Source organism: Marasmius oreades, chromosome 1 (genome assembly GCF_018924745.1).
Source record: "Marasmius oreades isolate 03SP1 chromosome 1, whole genome shotgun sequence".
Classification (NCBI taxonomy): Eukaryota; Fungi; Basidiomycota; class Agaricomycetes; order Agaricales; family Marasmiaceae; genus Marasmius; species Marasmius oreades.
In genome coordinates, this window is record NC_057323.1 from 1,107,629 (window position 1) to 1,134,607 (window position 26,979).

Below are 26,979 nucleotides of genomic sequence, written 5' to 3' on the forward strand. Positions count from 1 at the left end.
TTCACACCTCCAAACTGCCGAGTGTCGTATGTTTTACGTTTTGTAGGCGTCCGTGGCTGTTGAGATCCAAACGAATGTCGCTTGTTCGGAGTTGAAGGTTCTGGAAACGTGTCAGTCAGGGTTACGCCAAGTTTGCATCATTCACGTACCGTTATGTGCCCCGTGCTGGCCTGAAGGAGTGTGCAGGAAATTCCAAGGGGTTGGAAATTCGTACGACTCATCTGGGACATCGAGGGCCGCAATTTGGCTTTCCGTAACTTGGGTGAGCGGGATGCCATCCTCAAGAGGCGAACACATAGGGGTTGGGAATTCGTACGACTCGTCTGGGACATCGAGGGCCGCAATTTGGCTTTCCGTAACTTGGGTGAGCGGGATGCCATCCTCAAGAGGCGAATACATAGGGGTTTCTTCCATGACATGTTCACCGACTGCGTCCATGTGTACCATCCAGTTGCCCTCATTGTCAGAGTCAACGATGGGATCACTGTCAGGCTCGATAACGCCCTCGAAACCAATGATGGGATCACTGTCAGGCTCAGTGATGCTCTCGAAGTCGGCAGGAGTGTTCTCTGTTAGGGGTGGGGTCTGCATCGACGGTAGCAACAGTCTGACGATCTAGATAGAAAGTAGTATCATGTACATCGTACGTCGCAATCGGTTATCACTTACGAAGGGCTGGTCGAAACGGGCTGCGTCTATCCCCATCGTTATGAGTGGCTGAGGGTCTCCGTCGCGAGTGGTGCAATTAGGGGGGCAGACTTTTATGTCGATATGTGTATCCGTCGCTCTGCGGAGTACGGTATACAGAGTTCCCTGGGTTGGAGGCATACTGTATAGAAAAGTGGCGAGGCCGGCACTGCCTTATATGGGCGACGCGTCAAAGGTCACATGTCTTATCGTTGGTCTGTCCTCTACCACCACTCCGTCTCTCAAAGTTCTAGTCTGCCATCTACCACCACCACTCTACGTCTCTCAAAATTCCAATTTTTTCCATTCTTCTTTTCAACCGTATTCTTCACCTAGCTGTGGGTGTGAGGATTAGCGTTACCTGATCAACTTGCGAACATCTGTCACTGCAGGCTATCTTGCGCACTCAAGATGATGAGATATACCAACTTCGTACGTATAAAATCACGCTAGCATCGTTTTGCATCGATATTTATGAATCTGACGCGTAATTTGCTTAGAATTCTACCCAATCCAATGTTTCTCTGCATGAGCCAACAGCACGCGTCTACGGCAAGCACACACACTTTGTCGCGAATGGAAGAATGTTCACTGTCATAAGCCGCTTTGCGAACACCAACCCTTCTCACGTACCAACGTACAACGCCCTTCATTTCTCCGATACAGCACATCGCTCCTTGGTACACCTCAAGGAGTTCAACTGGATACATCATGCCCATCCATTCTTACCTCTTGTACCTCAGTGGAATGTGTTCAAAGGCTCGCTTTTTAGCTGCCTTGACCACAAAAACGAATGTTTCCCTTATGTTCGTCAGGCCGCTGGCGGACGTAAGTATTTTCTAGCTAGAGATGTTACGATTGCATGGGACCAGCTGGAGAAACACCTTCGAAAACTGGTCCTCGCTATGCTGGAGGAGGGAAAGCCCGATACGTCCTTGATGGACCCGACAATCTCTCTGTGGTCATACCCAGCATCGTATGGGTACCAGCATGGTTATGAATCGATTGCTGCACTCCAGCAGGCTGCCCAGTGTTCTAGGGATGCCTTCCTACCATTGATTGCAGCAGGAACACTCAGTCTGCTGTGGTTGAGGCGTAAAGAAAGGTTGCATCTCGACTACACTTGGCGAGAACGCTTACAAACCAAAAACGGTATACATCCTGAATGGTTTGGGGCATTTGAGAGATCGTACGCCAATGACAAGGACGTTCTGCGTACAGGTGGTATAATCGATGCTACTCACCGCACCACACCATTGTTGCTGTCGTTTTACCGCCAGCTGAACGTGCCGGTGTGTGTTCACTGGGGAGAGTTGAAGGACTTAGGCACCGTTACCAAGGGGCAGTACAATGAGACTGGAACGACTATTTTGAAAGATGGTGCATGGACGGTTTACCGCCACATATTTGAGAGTTTGGCAGATGTGTTCCCTACCAATGAAGAGTTCTGGAAACTGTTCGCGCGCGTCTACGATAACCCGCATCCCAACCCTGAAGATTCCCTCTCTGTAGTGCCTGTGGCCTCCTCATCTCATCCTCGACAACAGTATGCTCCTTATCAGAGTTACTTCAATGTTCCCATTCCGATTCGCCCATTGTTGAGAAGAACTCTGGTCAGCGTCCTGGCCAGACTTGGCAGGAATTCTTTGCTCGCCGGGACGGGAGAAATCAGGAGCGACTGGCGTTAGAAACACCTGTACAGAGGCGGTCTCGTGAGAATCGAGAACGAGAGGCTAGCAAATACCACGCACCGGGTCGGAAAGGGGCAGTGTGTTGGTATTGGGATAATCGGAGCGGTTTCCGAGTCAGGACGTGTCTCACTCGAGGGCAAGTAGAGAGTGAGTGGGAACGTCTTTCGGATGCGCAAAAGAGGTACGATGGTTTCTCCAACACCTGGGATCTCTGTAGTGAATTCGGTGAATTTGATCCCGACTCGGACGACGACTGGGAGGAAGATGCACCCCAGGATACGGACGTTGGAGTTGATCCAGAACAGGTGGAGGGAGGTAATGAGCAAGAAGAGGATGAGGATGGGGAGATCGCAGATGGCCCACCCATCATCACAGACACAGAGACCACTTCAGGGGAAGCTCTCAAAGCAATTGGGGGCTATCCAGAAGCAGAAGATGAAGTCACGGCCGACTTCGTACCCATCAGGATGGAAGAGGTCGCTTTTGAGCGTTACGGATTCAGTGACTGTGAATGGGAGAGGGAAGGCGTCGACCTCATCGACCTTGACACCACCCGAAATCTGTTGGGGAATGGGCGCTGGCGGAACAACCCTAATAATGCCATGTTCTCTGAACCTGACCCACCTTCAGAAACCATGGACAAACTGCGTCAATTCTTCCACATCCTATCGCTAACCCACACATCCCCCCTCTCTCTTCCGAGCCACGATCTCTCCGACCCTTCATCGTACATATCAGATGCATTGAACTGGGAGATACTCGTCATCAAAGTTACTGTCGACAACGAGGTCTGGCACCTGGTCCGCAAGAAATCCGATCTTCTCGCCCCAAAAATGGTGCTACTTATAAAGTGCCCTGTATCGGTTCTGCACATTGTACGCTGTGCTTGGGGCCCTGATCTCCACATTGTTGCCTCTCAGCTAATAAGACACGGTATCCGGTTCCACATTCTCGTCCGTGGCGACCCACCCCCTCAAGCGGCGGCTCTGTGGCGAGAAGCCGCTCATGCGTCAACTCTTTGTTTCCTTGGCTTCCGGCGTGCTGGTTACACACCGGATATTCATGACTGGAGGGCGTATGAAACAGAACGTGATCAGTTCTTACGATCAGCCAGGGGGCGCGCTGCGGTGCTAGCGGGTGGTTTGCTGTCGAGGATGGCGACGACGACAGTGTCAGAAGAGAACGTAATTTTTGGCGGTGACCCCGAACGGCTTCAAAGGCAAGGACGATGCTTCTGGGAGCATGAGGGAGCGGGATACTGGGACGATTTCCTCACGCCTGTGGAAGTAGACCTGCTCTGCGGAGTTTATATGGTGGAGAGAGGTAAGTGTGTAGCAGTTAAAAATTTACTGTTAGATTTTGACAGCCCTACTAGATCAGGTAAATACGAACGCAGCTGAAGCATCGCACATGTCTTGGTGGCCTCGCCCTGCTCCTTTCATGGCCGGCGGCCTCAACCTCGATTTTTGGTCGAAAGATTGCGAAAAGTGGTATCTGAATCGACTCCGCGAATGTTCAAGTGGCCGGGGGTACCTTATGAACGCGACTAGGTGGAGAAAAGCTGTATCTTTCACTTACTCTATTCCGAAGATCCAGGAAAAGAACCGGCAGCTGGCTAGCCATTTCTTACAGACATTTGCGGGTATTTGAGAATTTTGTAGTCAACAACTCAAATGTTGTATTTCTTGTTTAGTTTCTTGTATTTTTTGGACACTATGTAGCTAGTAGGAACCCCCCCCATGTATTTTGGTAGTATCAGCTTGTTTGATATCATTTTTTAATACAACGAGTGACCCCCGCTATATGTGACGAGTGTGATAGTGTGACAATTTTTAACTCTCTTCTGTACCACGACATGTCCCACTTCCATATGCCAGCTGTCGGTGTATGGTTTGGGCAGCAACCATCTAGCGGTCATTACTTAGGAATCCTATTGTTTTTAACCCCCCTACTGAGACTGCCAACATTTGAAAGTGTCCTTTATTGTACCTTCATTCCTAGCTGTAGGGTGAAGTTACCTCAGAAATCGCTTACTTCCCTGCGATCTGGGTAACCGTCGACGATATCTACAGTACTTTCTGCCGATACTTGTATATCTACATTCCTAGCTGTAGGATGCAGATATATACCCGTGTATGTCCTGACCCTGGATTGCCTGTGTGCAAATCGCCTACTTCCACCGATAGTCTTTTATCCTTGCATTACTTCACACTCAGGCTCGCCAAAACGACGTTTATCGACGAGGAATCAAACAAGTCAGCAATGTGGTCCTCCGTTGTAGGTACCCCCGGACCACACATCGTTGCTTTCTCTTGCTTTTGCCCCAGCAACATGCCCAAGGGTAAGTTATGTCCTCCCTCACCGTGTCCCGCATTCTTACACCTCCTGATTTTGAAGGAAACTCCAAAAAAAGTAACAAGAAGAATGACAAGACTAAGAAAAAAAAAGCACCCGTTCCAGGTAGCTTTTTACCTCACTGATCATTTTACTGCTAACAGTTCTGGTTGCAGATGACGCCAGTCGTGAAGATATGGATGTCGACGTAGAACAAACCGAACAAAATGACGACAGCCGCGACGTAGAAGTTGCCCCCCCCCGTGCTCGTAGAGGTCGCAAGAACATGGTTATTCCCAACACCGAAAGTGACGCTGAAACCTCTGCACCTACGCGAGCTCTGCCTGTTCGTCAGAGCAAAAGCAAGGCTCAAGAGGATGGTGGTACGTCGTTTGGTTTTCACCCATGTACTGAATGCTCATTAGTTCTACAGTGTGGATGACAGCAGTTCGTAATAAGGGTCCGGGTGCGACTGCTGCGTTTGAAAGTCGCAAACGTGAACGCGCCCTATCCAGTGCCATTCAAGAAGCGGAGGCGAAGCGACTCAAAGCAACAAAGGGTGTCGTTAACATTTTTCTTGTCTGTAAAGTAGCTCACATGTATATAGACGGCAATGTCCCACGACCGCCTGGTTTCGATGACTCAGATGAAGACATAACGATGGAGGTGTTGGAACAACTAGGCCAGACTGTTTCTGCGTAGCACCGGTGACTGTGTATCTGATGTTCTACTATTCTCCAGCTGTGAAGAATAGTAAAGCTAAACCCTCTAAGCCACCCAAGTCTGGTTCGAGTGTCACGCAGGCGAATGTTAAGACGGGCCGTCCCAACAACGCATCAAATATGGTACAGGAGAAGGTCCCCGACGCCATACGTTCCAGTGAGAAACCGTCCAACAGCAGAAAAGTGGGACGGGTAACTCAGTCGCATATACATGGTACGCATGTGGCTTATATTAGTTCAATGTACTCACCTTTGCACAGGGCGACCCCCGAAACTTGATAAAGAATCTTCATCTGAGGAGCTCGAACATGATATAGGCGTGGCAAAGGGTGACAGTTCGCTGTCGGAGGAAGAGGATGAGCTCAGCGATGATGAGGATGACACACCTCTTACAGCTAAACAGTACAGATATGAGGTGAGTCTTGTCTCGTGCATAACGTGCTGCCTGATACTCGTTTTAGCAGGCCAAGATTATCAAGCTGTCCACAACAGTTCTCCCGACCATCGATGATTTGTCTGGCAACCTTTTCGACTCGGACGTCGAACTCGGGGTCGAGCGTGCAGCTGTCGTACACTCGTCCCCTCCACCGGCATCTGACATATCTTCAGCGGAGTCACGTTGTAACTCACTGTCACTTAGTAACTCAACCAGTCACAATGTGTCGCAATCGTCACACCTGTTCTCCTCCCACCACCATCATCGATAACAAAACCTCCAACCCTCCCTTCCTAGCTGTAGGATGGGGGGTCATGGGAGCGTTCTAACTGCATTCCTAGCTGTAGGATGGAAAAGCGTTCTATCTGCATACCTAGCTGTAGGATGGAGATAGACGACGATCGCAGTTGACTCTACGCCTTGCTGTCCCTGGATGGCCAGTTTCCAATCGCTTACTCCTCTGCGATTATTATTCTCCTTACGCTACTCGACTTTCAGGTTCGGCAAATCAGTGATTGTGAAGATCTTGAGTACCCGGGACAGTACCAGCCGCTACAACTACCTTTCAGATCCCAACACACTATCCAATCGCCCCAATATGCCCGTACCTGATAGTCCTCCTCTGTCCGACGAGGTCGACCAGCAGATAGCTTATTGGGATTCAAACGACGTAGTAAGTTCGATTGTGCGCAGTCCTAAGAACAAGTACTAATCATTACCATCGTGCCATAGCCCACATCGCCTGCAATCTTCATCTCCAGTGATGGGGTTCTATTCTCAGTACCTGTTCCGATCGTACACCGAGGCTTTCCACATAGCTACATGTGTAGCTCCAATCCGGAAGCAAGTCTTGTGCTCGCCGAAATGACAGCTCCGAACGATGATGAAAATCAGCGAGTAGGATACAACCTCTTTTTCTTCCGTCAAGAACCGAACAATCCCTTCCCGCCAAATCCTTACATCGAACGATTTCTGCGAGAATTTGCAGAGAGGGAAGCACCGTATCAGGTGTTAACGATACCGGCTTATGCATACGAGCGTCGTCCTTGGCGTGGACCCATTTTTGCGCGATGGGAGGATGCCAATGATGAAAATTGGGTGTGGGGGGTTAGAGTGAGTGAATTGATAAGGTGTGTCTCCTTATTGACATCGTCAATATAACGTTATATTCATGGCTACGTATTAGTGACATTCACCAACACTATGAACTGCTGATCAACGTATAATCGCTCAGGAACGGGTTAGGGGACGTATTATTTCATGAAGTTTTGTCTAGGGTATATCACAACGAGAAAGGGACTCGCCAAGTAGCTGCCTATATATGAACTGTCGAATTGATCTACGGAACATACCAGTCTGTCTACACAATACACCTCCCTCCACTAGAACATCCCACCAGTACGATACATCGACATCGGGTCGCATTCGTAATCTTGTGGGTCATTCACACCTCCAAACTGCCGAGTGTCGTATGTTTTACGTTTTGTAGGCGTCCGTGGCTGTTGAGATCCAAACGAATGTCGCTTGTTCGGAGTTGAAGGTTCTGGAAACGTGTCAGTCAGGGTTACGCCAAGTTTGCATCATTCACGTACCGTTATGTGCCCCGTGCTGGCCTGAAGGAGTGTGCAGGAAATTCCAAGGGGTTGGAAATTCGTACGACTCATCTGGGACATCGAGGGCCGCAATTTGGCTTTCCGTAACTTGGGTGAGCGGGATGCCATCCTCAAGAGGCGAACACATAGGGGTTGGGAATTCGTACGACTCGTCTGGGACATCGAGGGCCGCAATTTGGCTTTCCGTAACTTGGGTGAGCGGGATGCCATCCTCAAGAGGCGAATACATAGGGGTTTCTTCCATGACATGTTCACCGACTGCGTCCATGTGTACCATCCAGTTGCCCTCATTGTCAGAGTCAACGATGGGATCACTGTCAGGCTCGATAACGCCCTCGAAACCAATGATGGGATCACTGTCAGGCTCAGTGATGCTCTCGAAGTCGGCAGGAGTGTTCTCTGTTAGGGGTGGGGTCTGCATCGACGGTAGCAACAGTCTGACGATCTAGATAGAAAGTAGTATCATGTACATCGTACGTCGCAATCGGTTATCACTTACGAAGGGCTGGTCGAAACGGGCTGCGTCTATCCCCATCGTTATGAGTGGCTGAGGGTCTCCGTCGCGAGTGGTGCAATTAGGGGGGCAGACTTTTATGTCGATATGTGTATCCGTCGCTCTGCGGAGTACGGTATACAGAGTTCCCTGGGTTGGAGGCATACTGTATAGAAAAGTGGCGAGGCCGGCACTGCCTTATATGGGCGACGCGTCAAAGGTCACATGTCTTATCGTTGGTCTGTCCTCTACCACCACTCCGTCTCTCAAAGTTCTAGTCTGCCATCTACCACCACCACTCTACGTCTCTCAAAATTCCAATTTTTTCCATTCTTCTTTTCAACCGTATTCTTCACCTAGCTGTGGGTGTGAGGATTAGCGTTACCTGATCAACTTGCGAACATCTGTCACTGCAGGCTATCTTGCGCACTCAAGATGATGAGATATACCAACTTCGTACGTATAAAATCACGCTAGCATCGTTTTGCATCGATATTTATGAATCTGACGCGTAATTTGCTTAGAATTCTACCCAATCCAATGTTTCTCTGCATGAGCCAACAGCACGCGTCTACGGCAAGCACACACACTTTGTCGCGAATGGAAGAATGTTCACTGTCATAAGCCGCTTTGCGAAAACCAACCCTTCTCACGTACCAACGTACAACGCCCTTCATTTCTCCGATACGGCGCATCGCTCCTTGGTACACCTCAAGGAGTTCAACTGGATACATCATGCCCATCCGTTCTTACCTCTTGTACCTCAGTGGAATGTGTTCAAAGGCTCGCTTTTTAGCTGCCTTGACCACAAAAACGAATGTTTCCCTTATGTTCGTCAGGCCGCTGGCGGACGTAAGTATTTTCTAGCTAGAGATGTTACGATTGCATGGGACCAGCTGGAGAAACACCTTCGAAAACTGGTCCTCGCTATGCTGGAGGAGGGAAAGCCCGATACGTCCTTGATGGACCCGACAATCTCTCTGTGGTCATACCCAGCATCGTATGGGTACCAGCATGGTTATGAATCGATTGCTGCACTCCAGCAGGCTGCCCAGTGTTCTAGGGATGCCTTCCTACCATTGATTGCAGCAGGAACACTCAGTCTGCTGTGGTTGAGGCGTAAAGAAAGGTTGCATCTCGACTACACTTGGCGAGAACGCTTACAAACCAAAAACGGTATACATCCTGAATGGTTTGGGGCATTTGAGAGATCGTACGCCAATGACAAGGACGTTCTGCGTACAGGTGGTATAATCGATGCTACTCACCGCACCACACCATTGTTGCTGTCGTTTTACCGCCAGCTGAACGTGCCGGTGTGTGTTCACTGGGGAGAGTTGAAGGACTTAGGCACCGTTACCAAGGGGCAGTACAATGAGACTGGAACGACTATTTTGAAAGATGGTGCATGGACGGTTTACCGCCACATATTTGAGAGTTTGGCAGATGTGTTCCCTACCAATGAAGAGTTCTGGAAACTGTTCGCGCGCGTCTACGATAACCCGCATCCCAACCCTGAAGATTCCCTCTCTGTAGTGCCTGTGGCCTCCTCATCTCATCCTCGACAACAGTATGCTCCTTATCAGAGTTACTTCAATGTTCCCATTCCGATTCGCCCATTGTTGAGAAGAACTCTGGTCAGCGTCCTGGCCAGACTTGGCAGGAATTCTTTGCTCGCCGGGACGGGAGAAATCAGGAGCGACTGGCGTTAGAAACACCTGTACAGAGGCGGTCTCGTGAGAATCGAGAACGAGAGGCTAGCAAATACCACGCACCGGGTCGGAAAGGGGCAGTGTGTTGGTATTGGGATAATCGGAGCGGTTTCCGAGTCAGGACGTGTCTCACTCGAGGGCAAGTAGAGAGTGAGTGGGAACGTCTTTCGGATGCGCAAAAGAGGTACGATGGTTTCTCCAACACCTGGGATCTCTGTAGTGAATTCGGTGAATTTGATCCCGACTCGGACGACGACTGGGAGGAAGATGCACCCCAGGATACGGACGTTGGAGTTGATCCAGAACAGGTGGAGGGAGGTAATGAGCAAGAAGAGGATGAGGATGGGGAGATCGCAGATGGCCCACCCATCATCACAGACACAGAGACCACTTCAGGGGAAGCTCTCAAAGCAATTGGGGGCTATCCAGAAGCAGAAGATGAAGTCACGGCCGACTTCGTACCCATCAGGATGGAAGAGGTCGCTTTTGAGCGTTACGGATTCAGTGACTGTGAATGGGAGAGGGAAGGCGTCGACCTCATCGACCTTGACACCACCCGAAATCTGTTGGGGAATGGGCGCTGGCGGAACAACCCTAATAATGCCATGTTCTCTGAACCTGACCCACCTTCAGAAACCATGGACAAACTGCGTCAATTCTTCCACATCCTATCGCTAACCCACACATCCCCCCTCTCTCTTCCGAGCCACGATCTCTCCGACCCTTCATCGTACATATCAGATGCATTGAACTGGGAGATACTCGTCATCAAAGTTACTGTCGACAACGAGGTCTGGCACCTGGTCCGCAAGAAATCCGATCTTCTCGCCCCAAAAATGGTGCTACTTATAAAGTGCCCTGTATCGGTTCTGCACATTGTACGCTGTGCTTGGGGCCCTGATCTCCACATTGTTGCCTCTCAGCTAATAAGACACGGTATCCGGTTCCACATTCTCGTCCGTGGCGACCCACCCCCTCAAGCGGCGGCTCTGTGGCGAGAAGCCGCTCATGCGTCAACTCTTTGTTTCCTTGGCTTCCGGCGTGCTGGTTACACACCGGATATTCATGACTGGAGGGCGTATGAAACAGAACGTGATCAGTTCTTACGATCAGCCAGGGGGCGCGCTGCGGTGCTAGCGGGTGGTTTGCTGTCGAGGATGGCGACGACGACAGTGTCAGAAGAGAACGTAATTTTTGGCGGTGACCCCGAACGGCTTCAAAGGCAAGGACGATGCTTCTGGGAGCATGAGGGAGCGGGATACTGGGACGATTTCCTCACGCCTGTGGAAGTAGACCTGCTCTGCGGAGTTTATATGGTGGAGAGAGGTAAGTGTGTAGCAGTTAAAAATTTACTGTTAGATTTTGACAGCCCTACTAGATCAGGTAAATACGAACGCAGCTGAAGCATCGCACATGTCTTGGTGGCCTCGCCCTGCTCCTTTCATGGCCGGCGGCCTCAACCTCGATTTTTGGTCGAAAGATTGCGAAAAGTGGTATCTGAATCGACTCCGCGAATGTTCAAGTGGCCGGGGGTACCTTATGAACGCGACTAGGTGGAGAAAAGCTGTATCTTTCACTTACTCTATTCCGAAGATCCAGGAAAAGAACCGGCAGCTGGCTAGCCATTTCTTACAGACATTTGCGGGTATTTGAGAATTTTGTAGTCAACAACTCAAATGTTGTATTTCTTGTTTAGTTTCTTGTATTTTTTGGACACTATGTAGCTAGTAGGAACCCCCCCCATGTATTTTGGTAGTATCAGCTTGTTTGATATCATTTTTTAATACAACGAGTGACCCCCGCTATATGTGACGAGTGTGATAGTGTGACAATTTTTAACTCTCTTCTGTACCACGACATGTCCCACTTCCATATGCCAGCTGTCGGTGTATGGTTTGGGCAGCAACCATCTAGCGGTCATTACTTAGGAATCCTATTGTTTTTAACCCCCTACTGAGACTGCCAACATTTGAAAGTGTCCTTTATTGTACCTTCATTCCTAGCTGTAGGGTGAAGTTACCTCAGAAATCGCTTACTTCCCTGCGATCTGGGTAACCGTCGACGATATCTACAGTACTTTCTGCCGATACTTGTATATCTACATTCCTAGCTGTAGGATGCAGATATATACCCGTGTATGTCCTGACCCTGGATTGCCTGTGTGCAAATCGCCTACTTCCACCGATAGTCTTTTATCCTTGCATTACTTCACACTCAGGCTCGCCAAAACGACGTTTATCGACGAGGAATCAAACAAGTCAGCAATGTGGTCCTCCGTTGTAGGTACCCCCGGACCACACATCGTTGCTTTCTCTTGCTTTTGCCCCAGCAACATGCCCAAGGGTAAGTTATGTCCTCCCTCACCGTGTCCCGCATTCTTACACCTCCTGATTTTGAAGGAAACTCCAAAAAAAGTAACAAGAAGAATGACAAGACTAAGAAAAAAAAAGCACCCGTTCCAGGTAGCTTTTTACCTCACTGATCATTTTACTGCTAACAGTTCTGGTTGCAGATGACGCCAGTCGTGAAGATATGGATGTCGACGTAGAACAAACCGAACAAAATGACGACAGCCGCGACGTAGAAGTTGCCCCCCCCCCCCCGTGCTCGTAGAGGTCGCAAGAACATGGTTATTCCCAACACCGAAAGTGACGCTGAAACCTCTGCACCTACGCGAGCTCTGCCTGTTCGTCAGAGCAAAAGCAAGGCTCAAGAGGATGGTGGTACGTCGTTTGGTTTTCACCCATGTACTGAATGCTCATTAGTTCTACAGTGTGGATGACAGCAGTTCGTAATAAGGGTCCGGGTGCGACTGCTGCGTTTGAAAGTCGCAAACGTGAACGCGCCCTATCCAGTGCCATTCAAGAAGCGGAGGCGAAGCGACTCAAAGCAACAAAAGGTGTCGTTAACATTTTTCTTGTCTGTAAAGTAGCTCACATGTATATAGACGGCAATGTCCCACGACCGCCTGGTTTCGATGACTCAGATGAAGACATAACGATGGAGGTGTTGGAACAACTAGGCCAGACTGTTTCTGCGTAGCACCGGTGACTGTGTATCTGATGTTCTACTATTCTCCAGCTGTGAAGAATAGTAAAGCTAAACCCTCTAAGCCACCCAAGTCTGGTTCGAGTGTCACGCAGGCGAATGTTAAGACGGGCCGTCCCAACAACGCATCAAATATGGTACAGGAGAAGGTCCCCGACGCCATACGTTCCAGTGAGAAACCGTCCAACAGCAGAAAAGTGGGACGGGTAACTCAGTCGCATATACATGGTACGCATGTGGCTTATATTAGTTCAATGTACTCACCTTTGCACAGGGCGACCCCCGAAACTTGATAAAGAATCTTCATCTGAGGAGCTCGAACATGATATAGGCGTGGCAAAGGGTGACAGTTCGCTGTCGGAGGAAGAGGATGAGCTCAGCGATGATGAGGATGACACACCTCTTACAGCTAAACAGTACAGATATGAGGTGAGTCTTGTCTCGTGCATAACGTGCTGCCTGATACTCGTTTTAGCAGGCCAAGATTATCAAGCTGTCCACAACAGTTCTCCCGACCATCGATGATTTGTCTGGCAACCTTTTCGACTCGGACGTCGAACTCGGGGTCGAGCGTGCAGCTGTCGTACACTCGTCCCCTCCACCGGCATCTGACATATCTTCAGCGGACAGCGAGAGTCAACCAGCACCTGAAAAAACCCACAAGAAGGCTATTTCTACTAGAACCCTTGTTCGTAAGGTCTCGGCATCCACCCCTCCCACAACGATTGACGCCAAAGTATGTTCCTACATGATATCCAACTCTCTTATCTTACTAACGGCCCTATGTCCGTGCAGTCGAAGCGCGTTCAAGAACACGTTAAAGAGGTAAGTTAACCCAAACTCTCAATGCGTTATAGCGGTCTAACCCCTCCAAGCGCCCGGAGATCAAGGGTATATCTCGGGGCGTCACTGAAAGCAAGCCAGTAGTATGGAGCGAAGCAGCAACAGCTGTCATCTCTGCCGGTGGCGTGTGCCTTTTGAAGAATCAGCCGCAAACACTCAGAAGGATTCTAAAACTAACCATTACCACTGTAATGGAGTATGCTGCATTCACCAATATGTTTCCGAAATATGCAACTCCCACCGAGTTCATGAAGAACATGATGCTTACCAGCGCGCGCAATTTCGGACGACGAAAATCCCTTGATGCACGGACTACCGAAGAAGCCCGTGAAATATTCAAACGATTCGACACTGATCCCGTTTTCCTTCGTCTTCTTTCCAAGCTGGTGAATTTTCCCTTCTTTACGCCTGTTTCAATAGTGTTAACTGGTTGGTCACTTTCCCGCAGCCAATGACGCGATTCTTTCAGTTCCGATCCAGCAGCAAGACAGTCGCGTCCGGCATTGTCGAAACAGACTACAAACTGCGTGGTTCGAATCGCCTTGATATTGCCTACGCGGAGACCAGAAATGACCTCTACATATATCCTTCCAAGACGGAAAACGCAGGTACATCTGGGAAAAAGGTGGGTCTTTTTCTGTGGTTGCACTGGTTGGAATCTGACTATTGTATATAATGCTCAAGTCTTACAGCCGTCGCCCACTCAAGAGCAAGCCGTTCCTTCATGATGCAGTGTTGAACCATTGCCGCCTATGGCTTTCTCGTGGAGGTTCCGGTTCTATCCTCCGGTTGTTCGAGAAGCAGTTCCAGGTGCTCGGTGGCGAAGTATCTATCCCTCTTCTAGCGACTTCGGCCGCAGCGGTACGTCGGGTCGTAACTCGACATTTTCTTTTGCTGAGTTTTCGTAGATCCATTGTGCACTCAAGGATACATTAACGTCGGGCAAAGTCAAGGCACCCTTTAGCGAGGAACTCGCCAGGGAGGAATACCAGAAGAAAGTAGTCATGTTGACAGATATGAAAGATGGGAAGGATGGCGAGTTTTTCCACAAGATCATGCGGGAACTATATGGTTTTGCTTGGTGACATCTCCTGCCGTCGTTCTCTACTTGTTACTGACTATGTCTGCTCAGTGGTATTCCTGACATCGGCGTTGTCGAAAAGACATACGATTTCAATGATTGTGACTCGGATGAAGAGGCTAATGAAGACAAAGACAATGTAGTACACAGCCAATGGATGCCGAACGCTACAGGAAACACGGAGCTGGATGAGCTGGATGAGCTGGATGAGGAGCTGGATGAGGAGCTGGATGAGGACCCGGGGGCTGATCAATTGGCTGATGTTTGAAGGATGCTCTGGCCTGTAAAAAACGGGGCTATATAGATTTTTCTTTTTTGTCATTAACGTACCCGCCTGCTAATCAAGCACCATATTGCTTTACATGAATCGAAAGAAACCTAAGCCTGAGCTAATCCATAGTAATTGGTATTAATTTATCTTATATTCATACTAATTGGTATTAATTTGTATTATATTCATACTAATTTCTACTAATTATCTTGCTAATGTGTACTATTATTCGTACTAATCCCTGGTAATTACTTACTGATTACTGTTAATTACTGTTAATTACTATTAATTAAATTTATAACCTAGCGAATTAACGTTAATTACCATTAATTCGATTAATTTTCAATTAACATTAAATACCCTTAATTCATGTTAATTAACGTTAATTAACGTTAATTAACAAATCTGCATTTTCCTGATGCGTGTGTGCACTGTGTGCGCTGTCAAGTCCGTCGTTGTGTTGCTACGGGATCAGATTCGAATGTGATCCCACTAAACGGACTCGGAGAACTCGGTATTAATGAACGGTATGTGGTAATTGTGAACAATGCGATCTACAACTCGACATATGATGCGGAACTTACCACTTGGTATTAGACGAAAGTTGAACGTTGAACGTTTGAACCGCCGCGACCGTTGTGCCATGTTCGGTGAAAGCGGGTGCAGGCGGTAGATGTTAGACAGCAGGTCGCCAAAGGAGAACAAGAATACCTCAAAATACTGGTATAGTACTACGTACTCTTGAGGACTTGGATGTTCGTGTGGGGTTGATATGCGGGAGGCAATGCAATTAATTCCGTCGACGAGGGGTCTTTTCCTTTTTGCCTTCTGAACGATATTAAATATAACTCCAATATATCCATAAGTGAACGTACGTCCCCATCCTGTGCACAACGTTAGTCAAAGCCACAAAAGGCGATGAAGTTGTGAGATGTCTGGGCCACCGTCTTCACCGTCAATTCACTCGTGCCATCCTTATCGCGATTCCACTCCTTGAGTACAGCTCGCTAGCCATGTATCACGAGTCCCACATCGTTGCTCGAGGCCACCACACGCGTAAAAAATCGATTGATGTCAGAGCTTAAGACAGTGCCGTTAAGCTGCGCGGTTTAGGAATAAGATGCCAATATCGTGGGAAATGTTAATGATAGATGGTAGGATGTATCGGTCTTGAAACCCTTTTAATTCCATCTTTCTGCTTTCCGTTCGTTTCCATCATAGCAAGTCCAAGTCTACAATGCAACCTCAGGGATGACTCGATTCCGAGAACCCGTGCCCCACGGCTTTGCAACTTGAACATTTCAACAATCCAAGCAATGCAGGAGTAGCAAATCTTTGGGGTTTGGGGTACGTGGTATTTATTGTCTATTTCATGTGATAGGTTGAGAAACACAATGAATCCATCACAACAGCTGACTTCTACCTCTGGTGACAGATGAAGCTATTCTATAAAGCTGCGTCAAATCGTCCCCAAGCCCTTGCTTTTCGATTCTTCCTCACCGGGTGTCGAAACCGCGTGCAACAGCATAAAAAGAGCCTCACTGAGAATCACCACCACCGTTTACCGTTTACTCTATCAGGATTCAGGAATGGATAAATGTGGCAGTGGCTACTACTCTCACCCTCATCAACCTCTTACACCTCGGTTCGGCCTCGACCAAAACTCTTGCATTGTTGACCATGGCTTTACCACTCGCGTACCTTGCTTATTCAAGTTCGATACCCTTGTGTCACGTCCACGTTGTTAATGGGGACTGTAGCATTCGCGAAAGGAACGTTCGAGAAGTGCGTGTCAACTGATTCATTTGAAGTTGGGGAGTATGATGTTCGTAAGAGGAGGCTGTATGGGTAAGACTTCGGTTTCTCTTCTTGATGGTAGAAACAACTTACATGGTTATCGTTCCTTGTTAGAATCATAGCACAAGCGTTGCATATCGCCGTTAATATGCCATCCAAATCGGCCGGAGGGTACAATTTCATCACTCCGTCGTTTACATGGAAGAGGCTCACAGAGACCATTCGTTGTCATGACGTGGCTCGATCTCTCGTACGTGACATGAAGGTGCATTTCATATTCCCTCGCCGTTCGCCTCCGACCTGAATGCTCGGAACTATAGATGTGCTTATTGCGAGCCTCGCAGAGTCGAACGAGAGTCGAGTTGCGTAGGATTCGTTCTGAATCGAACTTCTGGAACGCTAATGGCTATCATGTCGGTGAGTTGGCAATACTGTGTGTAAATCTTCTACTCAAGTGTGCGTAAGACCAGCTTGTCTGAATTTAAGATCGTTACTCGAGTTCCTTCTCTCCATCACTCAACTTGCTCTGCGTATTGCTCTCGCTAGTATACTTTTAAAGAAGGTCGGATCTGGAAAACCCAGAACGACCTATTAGTTCGTGTTTCGACAAAATGTGAATATCAGCGGCGAGGGAAAACACGCCCACACACCTAGCTTAAGATCCTTTCACATTAAATAATTATTCTTGACCGTTTTCCTCGCAACATCGATGGGATCCGAAGAGTTAATCCTTGCACTGATTGTTACCCCGATTTTCCTCAATAGCTTTCACTTGCTATATAGGAGAGTCTGGATCGTTCCGAACTGCCTTGTTTTTGCGTTCGTAGTTCCATCTTGTTGCAGAAGTATACTGCAACTGTGGAATGTATGAATTGAGATCAAGAAAACATATGAGTATGACATCTAGGTCAGTTACAAAAAGAGTTGACAAGACACCATGCCTGTAGACCAGTCTGAGTGTGACGGTATTGACGGGGGCAAGGACGAGGGTGCCGGATTGCACAATGAGAACCAAAGTCTCAGCGGGGAGGCACGAAGATGAAGCTACGGGGTGTGTTTATGAGTCCCCCATACCCTAATCCCTCATCCCGAGAGTACAGCGAATCGGCCATTACAGAAGCTGACAGAGATGCAGGAATGTTTTCAGAATCTGCCGTTTGGGTCAAGTATAGAAATGGGATGCCACCATGGACGCGTCGAGAATTGAAGTTGAATGGATGCTGCAAGGGGTGTCGGCCCATAATGCCTTAAAACGGACCTTTCAAAGTAATTGAGGACAAAAAATATGCCGAGGCAGCCCATTTCAGGAAATTTTAAAATCTGCAATAAGAAAACGTTCCCGCTAAAATACCTTTTATGGGTTTTTGGCAAATTTGCGACAATTCTGTTTTGCTTAGTCAAATTCCTCAAACTTCCGTTCCGCGGACGGGAAATGTGCCAGTGCTAGTTTTCAGAACGTCCACATGCACATGTCCCCTCCTTGCATGGCATCTTTCTCCCTCGAAGCTAGCAATCAGAAGCCTTATCTCAAGCAACATGGGAAATTTGGCTTGATGGTTTTCTTAATTTCAAAACCCAAGGCCACTTTAAGCTCGAGCCTCATCGTCGACCACCAGCCGGGATCTTACTCATGTTGTTGTTCGTCTTGTCCTCGTTGTTTTACTGTTTTACCCTAGTATTGGGTCTTCCCTCTTCTCTGTCATGGGCTCTCGGAAGGGAAGAACTCGAGCTACCTGACTTGTATGAAGCGTCTGTCTTGGAATTGCAACACGGTTTGGATAATGGGCTCTTTAGTAGTGTCGATCTTGTCAAGGTGTGTGTTCGGAATATTTATTTATTTTGCCTCTCTCGCAATCTGATTCCTACACCACTGACAGGCCTATTTCGCTCGAATCGAGGAAGTCAACTTGAAAGGTCCAGCTTTGCGTGCAGTACTTGAAGTCAATCCGTCGGCATTGCAACAGGCCGCGGCCCTGGACAAGGAGCGTAAGATATCCGGGAAGCGTAGCCTCTTGCATGGGATTCCTGTTCTCGTCAAGGTAAGCCCAATATCTACCGCTTGCATCTAAAATCAGGAATCATACTTACTTTACTCAACAGGATAACATCGGGACCGTTGCATCTGAAGGCATGCAAGCGCCAGCTTCTTTCGTTTCCTTTCGCTGAAACTCCTCTTAGGAATGAACACGACCGCCGGGTCTTTCAGTCTCCTGGGATCCGTGGTTCCTGAGGATGCTGGCGTTATCAAGAGACTGCGCAAAGCTGGCGCCATTATTCTCGGTACTTTACTATTATCAACCATCTCGCGGTCAACCATTTCTTATATTCTATTTTTAGGGAAAGCGAACCTATCAGAATTCGCGCATTTCCGAGGCAATCTCCCTTCGGGCTGGTCAGGTCGTGGGGGCCAAAACACAAACGCGTACTTTCCCAACGCTGACCCATGTGGATCTTCGTCTGGGTCTGGAGTAGCTGCTTCGATTGGTCTTGCCGCCGTCACGTTGGGCTCAGAAACGGATGGGAGCATAACCTGTCCCGCTAGTAACAATAATGCGGCGGGGATTAAGCCTACTGTCGGGTTGACGTCTCGGGCTGGAGGTATGCTGGAACTTCGGCTTCCTTCATGTGGGGAGGTCATCGAACATTGACGTCTTATCTACAGCCGTTCCGATTTCAGCCAATCAGGACACAATAGGCCCAATAACACGTTCCGTCTCGGATTCGGCTATTGTGCTCTCCATTATCGCCGGCAAAGATCCCAACGACAACTTCACGCTCGCACAACCTGATATCGTTCCGGATTATACGACAGCCCTTAATCCGAACGCTCTTAAAGGGAAACGCATCGGTGTTCCCCGAAAAGTTTTCCTTGACGATGGTGTCAATGAACCGGCGGTGGTCGCTGCCTTCGAAGAAGCTTTGAACACCATTCGAACGTTAGGAGCTACGGTTGTCGATCCTGCAGATATTCCATCGGCTCAAGAGATTGTCGCTTCTGATAATGAGACGTTAGTTCTGGACACCGATTTCAAAGTACGCTTTCTCATGTTACTCTCCGATCCCGTGATTAACCGCTGAGATATATTGATCCTCTAGGTTCAGCTGAACGAATATTACCAAAGTCTGCGCAAGAACCCTTCCGGCGTGAGGAGTCTGGCAGACTTGATTGCTTTCGACAATGCACACCCGGAACTCGAAGAACCTGTCAATTTCACAAGTCAATCCGAGTACGTGTGTCTCCCGGTGCTTGTCCTTCCCCTTGCCTGATGCCCCCTTGCAAGACTAATCGCCTCTCAACGAACTAACGGGTTCGACGCTGCCTACCAACAAGCCTTGGCTTTCGACCATGAACTTGGAAGGACTCGTGGAATAGATGCTGCGCTGCATGAACACAAACTCGATGCGTTGGTGTTGCCTGCAACAGGGTTTACGACTGTTCCGGCAGGTGGGTTGTCTATGTTCCCTACTTGTCGCGTTCCAGAGACTCATCAAATAATATTTCTCTTTGATAGCTATCGCCGGGTATCCTATTGTCACTGGTGTGCTGTCTCTCTCCACTTCCTTCGAAACCTAACGAATGTATCCTCAAACTAGTTCCCCTTGGATTCTTCCCGAATAACGTGACCATCCAAAGCGCGGGACCACTTACTGTGTACCCTGCTCCTGGCGTTCCTTTCGGACTGTCGTTCTTCGCTGGAGCGTTCTCCGAGTTTGAGCTTGTTGGGTTTGGGTTCGCGTATGAACAAAAGACAAAGACGAGGTTGGGGAGAAAGGCGTTCCCGGCTGCGATTCCGAAGACTCAGTTGAAGGATGTTATTGGGAGGGACCAGTGAGTGGTGTTGCTGGATTTATTCGGTATATGTTGTATTACTATTGTGTATTCGACGCGTTGATCACTGACTTCGAGTCTCAAACTGAAATTCCCGTTCTCGTCCTCCCTTCCATTTTCTTTGGAACTCCTCCTTATTTCAGCCGTTCGCAAACTTATGAGCACTGAAACGCTCATCTGCCCTTACTGGGCGTAATGAAAAACCAGAGGTTGGAAATTGTCCTGGGATGTCTCGTCTATCGAATGTGCTTCAACCTGTTCTCTCGCTTCACTCCGTCTCCAACCTGTTCCACTCACGACGCAGATCTGATTTTTTTTTCTTCAACGTACAGGGGCGTATGGTCACATGACCTGTTAAACGCGTCGTTGCAGTTTCTCTTTTAAGTCTTTCCTTCGCCTTCCCACCTACTAGATTATCAACCTCGAGCTCCTCTTTGACAGATCCTTACGCGTCCATATTACTATGAACGAAAACTGCATTACACCACCCACCACCACCTCATCTACATCGTTATACAAAAGTATCCGGCTCCCCTTTCGCTGCACCGTTACCGAATTCCATAGGCCGCTCATCGCAAAGTCACTGTCTGCTGCTGAGAGGCAATCAAATGAGCTCGCTGATGAGGTGGAAAGGCTCAAAGGAGCTATCATGATACTGGAAAAGCGACGATTTGAGGTAGAGGAAAATATCAAGACTTACAAGTCTTTGATGGCTCCCGTTCATAGGACGCCCCCAGAGGTCATGGTGGAAATCTTCGAATACTGTTGCTCAACGAACTATGTCACCCGGACGAACCGAAAACCCTCTCATTCATTAATACCTCCTGCCCTTGAGATCTCAATGGTCTGCGGTCGTTGGAGAGAACTTGCAATAACTGCCCCATCCTTGTGGTCCTCAATGCACATCGTTCGCGGTGATGTCACTACGTTCCAAGCAAACATGTATCGGGCTGCCAAACTCTTCCTGGCTCGCTCTAAGAGCCATCCCATCATGCTTTGTTTGGTTTCTGAGGGGCTTCAAAACGAACCGGATGTGGCGGATATGTTTGTTCAGCAATCCACCCGATTGCGAAGTCTAACGCTCAGCATTGCATGTGATGGCACCTCTGGGTTAACACTCGGAGCGATTCGAGGACGCTTACCGATATTGTCCGATCTCGCCCTTCAAGGTGACTTAAGATCCCCGGATATAATCTCCAATGTCTTTGAGACGGCGCCGGCTCTACGATCCCTTTCTCTCGAACGCAACTTCATCACATCGAATTTATGTTTACCATGGCGACAGATAAGGTCAATTCGCCTGTACGATTCTAAGCTCAACCGGATGTTGCAGGTTCTTGGTCTCTGTCTCGATCTTGAGGATATAGAGCTGGTGGACATTCATCCCGACGAGTTTGACGCCGGAAACCATCTTGTCCTACACAGAACCAGGAGGTTATCAATTGCGACCACACAAGCTCGCTGTATGGCCGAAGCTATTCACCAAATCACCTGTCCTCATCTGATGAGTCTGGAAATATCCGATGACGGAGATAACTGGAACTTGCCGTGGAATATCTCGTCCATCGCAACTGATCTACTTCAGCCTACATGTGTCCTTACGTCGCTTCATCTCCAAGGGGTTCCAGCCACAGACACGGACCTCATCGCCCTTCTTCGACAGGTACCCACTCTCCAGACTCTCTTTGTCCAGGAAAGTTTCCCCACAAGTTTCCCCCGTGAGAGAAATTTGAAACCTACAAACATGACCGTCACCTCTTCTTTCCTTCGCCAACTCTTCCTTTCACATGAACTGCTGAGGGAGAGCCAGCACATGTCTGAGATCTTTCTTCCTAATCTCAAGTATCTCACTCTAGACATTCATGCTGAAGGTCTGGACCAGCGAGCTCTGGTTAACGCTATACTCAGTCGATGCCCTGATCCAAACCGGGGGAGAGGGAAGATACATACGAAAGTCGATCGTAATCTGCCTGCTTCGTTACTTTCGTTTGCGGTGACCGTGACAACTCGGGATAGGATAGATTCTTTTGATGTTTTGAAAGCCTTGCAGTGCTTCAATGCAGCTGGCCTGGGTGTTTCTATCAACATTGAGCACGATGTCGATGATGATGATGACGATGAATCCGACGACGACGACGAAGACGAAGACGATTAACACTATTGGTGATGAGGCTGTTTCGGTTCTTTTATGGTTCAGCATGATATCGAGAAAGGTAATGAAGATCTGTACCAGGATACAAGTATTTTTTCGTTGACCTTCTTTCCCATCCTTCCGGTTTCACGAAGTGTCAATTAGAGGCAGAATCTTCTAACATGTTGCAGCCATATGAGTGCGAAGGTAGCCGGGCCGATATCCTCGAGATATGTAGACACTCATGGCAAATTAAGAAGTATTTTAATGCATCGGGGAGCGGAGAAAGGCCTATTTTGCGGTTTAGACTCTTGACCCGCATCAGCACATTAAAATCAACGGGGTTCCCTGACAATTAAGTAGTGGCAGTGGAAGGTAATTAATTAATTAGTAGCAAACGAACCCCTCGTCGAAGATAATCTCCAGATTTATTTGCAGGGATATAGAGCACCAGAACACCTATGAAGTATGGGCGTTTAGCGCAGTGGTAGCGCGTATGCTTTGCAAATCCGAATGGATTGAGTGTGTATAAGGTCCAGGGTTCAATCCCCTGAACGTCCATTTTTTTCCTCGTGTTGTTGACACCTTCGACTGAAGGTTGTCGTACACGCAATTAACGGATTTCCGAATTTTCCGCCTTTCTTTTCGTCTCACACCAAAAATCCATTCAACCAAGACATCACATGTACGGTACTTGCAAAAACAACTCCAGTAAACAATACCATTACGGACAAAAAATAAATAAATCACGAACGCAGAAAGGGAAGAAAATGTCGTGATTTACATCGTTTTCGGAAAAGTTCTCCATGAAGAAAGAAGCAGAAAAAAAAAAAAGAAAAATAGGACCTGTCCGTTTACACAAGTCGATGGATGAGGGATGAGTATTCAAATTTGATGCTTCGAGTGGAAGATTAATAGATTTCAAAAGGGTCATAGTCCAAATATCTAAAACGAACGTCATGCCAGTCCGAGTATGTGGTATTTTTTTAAAGTCTCCGGTGGTGGCGACCGATAAATCAATTATTGTCCTTTTGATGAGGGCAGTCCATGAAAGAGATCTGTTGTAAAGATCGAGCAAAGTGAGATGGGAATAGGGGAGGGGGGGAGGGAAACAACAGAAAAGTAGCTCAAGTCTACGCGGACATTACAATGCCAATGAATGCGAACAGACCTAACCACGACCACGAGCCTTTTGGTATGGAGGACACGGCTGAGTTCTTTGCAGATGCGACGATAGTCGACCCGATTTCTGCTACACCGTATGTTGGAGCACCCAGCTATAAAAACCCGAGGAACGTTAGAGGGAAGAAAGATACAAAAGGCAAAAAGTCTATCGTACATGTGTAGAGAAAAGGAACGGAAACACGGAGCCGTCGACGACACGCAGTTTGTCTAGTGGAAACCAGGAACCCGTTTAGAACACGTAATTTAGAGAGCAGCCATAATAAACCAAACGCACTCGTTCCGTAAACCTTCAAAGAGGTATCAACAACACCTCCTTGGTTCTTTGGAAACATAGCAGCAGTACAGCCGGGGTGGAACTGCGTCCACGTGGTTGCAGCAATCCATTTATCCCAGTCTTCGTCTGACTGGACATTTGATCCGGGAGAAGTTTCGTTGCGCAGGGTAGTGTTGAAGGGTGAGGTCGAGCCAAGTCTGCGGGCAAGTTTGAGGCCTTCTCGGAGCATAACGATGTCTAGAGGAGAAAAGATGTCAATTGGGAGAACCTCAGGAGGAAAACCAAAGCGAGCAAAAAAATGCAAACCAGCAGGGTGAGCCAGATAGTTAGGCTGAATAAGAGGAGGGTCGAAGACTGAAGAGGAGTTGATGTAGACGCGACCTTGACTATGAAAGAAAGGACAAAAGTTTAGCACCAATAAGGCTAACCATAGAGGAGGACATACCTCAGAGGATGTTGGAGGGCAACGCCAATGGATGTCGTCGTTTCACCCATCAAGTTGATCAAGAGCTCCACTAAACCAACTTCACTGGGAATAATCTGCTTGGAAATGACATCGTATCTCGTTTTGTAGCCTTCAACAACCGTAGGATCTTGGGAGAGCAGTGCTGTCGACAATGATGAGGTATATTGGTCAGCAACCTGCTTTTGAAACGTGGCGGCGTCGCCGAAGAGGTAAGTTGCATTTATATATGCAACCCCAGAGTTGACGTGAGCAAGGAATTCTGCTGATTTCTGCGATCCAATGTCAGGGTAAGATTTGTTTTGAACAGCAGTGTCGTAAAACTCACCGTACCACTTTTGAAAAGTGACCCAGCTGTATCAACGGTTGTGTTCCAGGTAACCGAGTTGGTCTAAGCAAAGCGTGAGCATAGGCACCAGGGCGGTATGATTTGATAAAAAGAAAAAGACGAACAATATGATCTTGAAGATGCTGTCCCACACCCGGAAGGTCAACCTGAACCTTGACGCCAGCAGCGGTCAACACATCTTTCGGTCCAATCCCACTGAGAAGCAACAGATGTGGAGTCCCGATAGCCCCCGATGATAGTATAACTTCTCGGTTCGCCTTCACCGTCTGTCTCGCCGCATCCTTTCCCCGAGCGAACTCTACACCGGTAGCCGTCGAGTCACTATCAGAACGGAAGAGTATCTTGGTAACGGTGGAACTGGTGATGATGTTGAGATTGGCGCGTTGTGGCAATACGTCAATATAACCGGTTCGGGAGTACGAACGGGTCCAGTTTGCTGGGTTAATGAAAGTGCCTGTCGTCCACGCTCCCCAGTTCTTGCCAGACATGGCGTCGGGGTTGTTCCAGATTCCTACATTGTTCATGGCATCGAGGAATTGGCCGTACTGTACGAATCCACTGTGAAAGAATCGAAATTAGGTACCTCAGCAATCAGAAGCCCATGCGACACACTCACAAAGGTGGGTAGCTGGTATGAATAGGCCCGTTGGTTCCATGGCTACTAGCGTCAAACTGAATCTTGGCGATATTTTTCACGTCATCCTGGGGTGGTGTGAACGTTTCTGACTTTTTCATCCCGGCCAAAAGCGAATTCCAACCCCATCTATTTGAATCCCCCGCCACCTTACCCCACGCGTCAACTTCGAGCTGAGAAGGTCGTACCATGTACATCGCGTTCATGGCAGAAGTACCTCCCACTACTTTTCCTCGAGGCCACCACACAATACGATTATTGGTGTTATTCTCAGGAAGCGTCTGATATTGCCAATCGTTGTTCGTGCCAGTGATTGGTTTGAAGTAGGTTGAAGAAGGAGTGTCTGAATTGGTGATAAAGGTTTTTAAGAACCAGCATTTAAAGGAAGATGTTGTCAATAACGCACCAATATCCTTCCTGAGCGCGTCCCCGTTGTCGCCGGCTTCAATAACCAACACTGACACTGATGAATCCTCCGTAAGTCGGGAAGCTACAGCCAACCCCGACTGCCCACCGCCAACGACAACATAATCATACGCCTCTGCAACAGCTCCATCTACAGAAAAGCGACGTTCGAGTTCTTGTGACTGTTGAGCGTAGCAAGTGTTGAGCTGAATGGAAGCGAGCACTAGCACTAGTGCTGTGGTCGTTGAGAGCCACATCCAGGGAAATTACGAAGGGAAACGAGAGAAAATAAGAGGTAGAGTACGGGGAAGAGGGCTGTTGGAAAGAACCGATCGTCATTGCTGTCAGTCAGTTTTTATACCCAATCCGGAGTTGTACCTTGGCATCATTGATCCAATGTGACTACATTGCCCCCACGAGGGTATCCTGAGCCCGCCTAAAGGTGGGTTTCTGTTCCCAAATGACAGATCCTGTGTATCCTGTGTATTGTATTTTAGATTCTGCTACAGTGTGTGAATCTCTGGACTGGAGCAGGTGGTAGGCGGCTGGGGCCGGAAGTCGCAGTTGGCGGATCAAACGGTTTCAATGGCGTGACTTTGGCCGCGATCCCCAGCATCTCCTTGGAAGGGTTCAAACTCATTTGTCAAGAGTCGAATGTAGGTAGTGGCATATTTTCCTATCACTCTACAGGCCGGAAGTCTTCAACTTGCTAATACATAGTTGCATCCGAATATTTTCCACGATATTCTGCCCGAGGGATCCTCTGGAGGTTCGGAATAGATATTATCTCTATTGAAATGCCGCTGCTGACCACTTTTGTTGCAGACCTGTGGAGATACGTATACTACGCACCGCATCAGCAACCTACCTAATTTAGCGGTGAACTTTCTCGGCTTTTCGGGACTTTTCAGGGCTTTGCAGCCAGTTCGACCGGCCTGCAAGCCCACCAGCTTATCCAGGCATCTCGAGTATGCTCCATCA

At 48.3% G+C, this 26,979-nt stretch overlaps 3 protein-coding genes and 1 non-coding gene across 7 annotated transcripts; 3 read left to right on the forward strand and 1 right to left on the reverse strand.

The window, feature by feature from the left end:
* The first annotated feature begins 18,135 nt into the window (after nucleotides 1–18,135).
* Nucleotides 18,136–20,654, forward strand: E1B28_000300 (uncharacterized protein). Of its 3 annotated transcripts, XM_043146109.1 has the most exons (10): nucleotides 18,136–18,541; nucleotides 18,606–18,767; nucleotides 18,829–18,856; nucleotides 18,907–19,008; nucleotides 19,066–19,326; nucleotides 19,391–19,761; nucleotides 19,825–19,955; nucleotides 20,010–20,173; nucleotides 20,241–20,267; nucleotides 20,323–20,654. In XM_043146109.1, the coding sequence occupies exons 1-10, from the start codon at nucleotides 18,359–18,361 to the stop codon at nucleotides 20,559–20,561; spliced, it is 1,668 nt and encodes a 555-aa protein (XP_043014809.1). In that variant the 5' UTR covers nucleotides 18,136–18,358; the 3' UTR covers nucleotides 20,562–20,654. The 3 variants fall into 3 exon arrangements, with proteins under 3 accessions (XP_043014809.1, XP_043014810.1, XP_043014811.1); XM_043146110.1 differs by having other exon boundaries at nucleotides 18,829–19,008; XM_043146111.1 differs by having other exon boundaries at nucleotides 20,241–20,654.
* A 269-nt stretch (nucleotides 20,655–20,923) lies between these two features.
* Nucleotides 20,924–23,027, forward strand: E1B28_000301 (uncharacterized protein). The gene has a single exon (XM_043146112.1). It carries the CDS (start codon nucleotides 21,021–21,023, stop codon nucleotides 22,710–22,712), a length of 1,692 nt encoding a protein of 563 aa, XP_043014812.1. The 5' UTR covers nucleotides 20,924–21,020; the 3' UTR covers nucleotides 22,713–23,027.
* A 131-nt stretch (nucleotides 23,028–23,158) lies between these two features.
* E1B28_000302 lies at nucleotides 23,159–23,249 on the forward strand. Its single transcript has one exon. It is a non-coding gene; the product is annotated as a tRNA-Ala (tRNA).
* A 72-nt stretch (nucleotides 23,250–23,321) lies between these two features.
* E1B28_000303 (uncharacterized protein) lies at nucleotides 23,322–26,309 on the reverse strand. 2 transcript variants are annotated; one of them, XM_043146113.1, is made up of 10 exons: nucleotides 26,000–26,309; nucleotides 25,576–25,936; nucleotides 25,064–25,517; nucleotides 24,939–25,001; nucleotides 24,593–24,882; nucleotides 24,454–24,533; nucleotides 24,148–24,384; nucleotides 24,028–24,080; nucleotides 23,860–23,965; nucleotides 23,322–23,746 (listed from the first exon to the last, which is right to left on the reverse strand). In XM_043146113.1, the coding sequence occupies exons 1-10, from the start codon at nucleotides 26,253–26,255 to the stop codon at nucleotides 23,709–23,711; spliced, it is 1,938 nt and encodes a 645-aa protein (XP_043014813.1). In that variant the 5' UTR covers nucleotides 26,256–26,309; the 3' UTR covers nucleotides 23,322–23,708. The 2 variants fall into 2 exon arrangements, with proteins under 2 accessions (XP_043014813.1, XP_043014814.1); XM_043146114.1 differs by having other exon boundaries at nucleotides 23,322–23,965; nucleotides 24,148–24,533.
* Nucleotides 26,310–26,979: the final 670 nt, after the last annotated feature.

Excerpts from the sequence above, each read along its gene's own strand:
- E1B28_000303 (XM_043146114.1), bottom strand. The coding sequence starts at position 26,255 with ATGTGGCTCTCAACGACCACAGCACTAGTGCTAGTGCTCGCTTCCATT. Across the intron at positions 25,518-25,575 it reads CATACCAGCTACCCACCTTT|TGGATTCGTACAGTACGGCC; the intron begins GTGAGTGTGTCG and ends ATTCTTTCACAG. Across the intron at positions 23,966-24,027 it reads CGTTCCTTTTCTCTACACAT|CTGGGTGCTCCAACATACGG; the intron begins GTACGATAGACT and ends GGGTTTTTATAG.
- E1B28_000300 (XM_043146109.1), top strand. The coding sequence starts at position 18,359 with ATGTTGTTGTTCGTCTTGTCCTCGTTGTTTTACTGTTTTACCCTAGTA. Across the intron at positions 18,768-18,828 it reads GGATTCCTGTTCTCGTCAAG|GATAACATCGGGACCGTTGC; the intron begins GTAAGCCCAATA and ends TTTACTCAACAG. Across the intron at positions 19,327-19,390 it reads GTTGACGTCTCGGGCTGGAG|CCGTTCCGATTTCAGCCAAT; the intron begins GTATGCTGGAAC and ends TCTTATCTACAG.
- E1B28_000301 (XM_043146112.1), top strand. The coding sequence starts at position 21,021 with ATGAACGAAAACTGCATTACACCACCCACCACCACCTCATCTACATCG.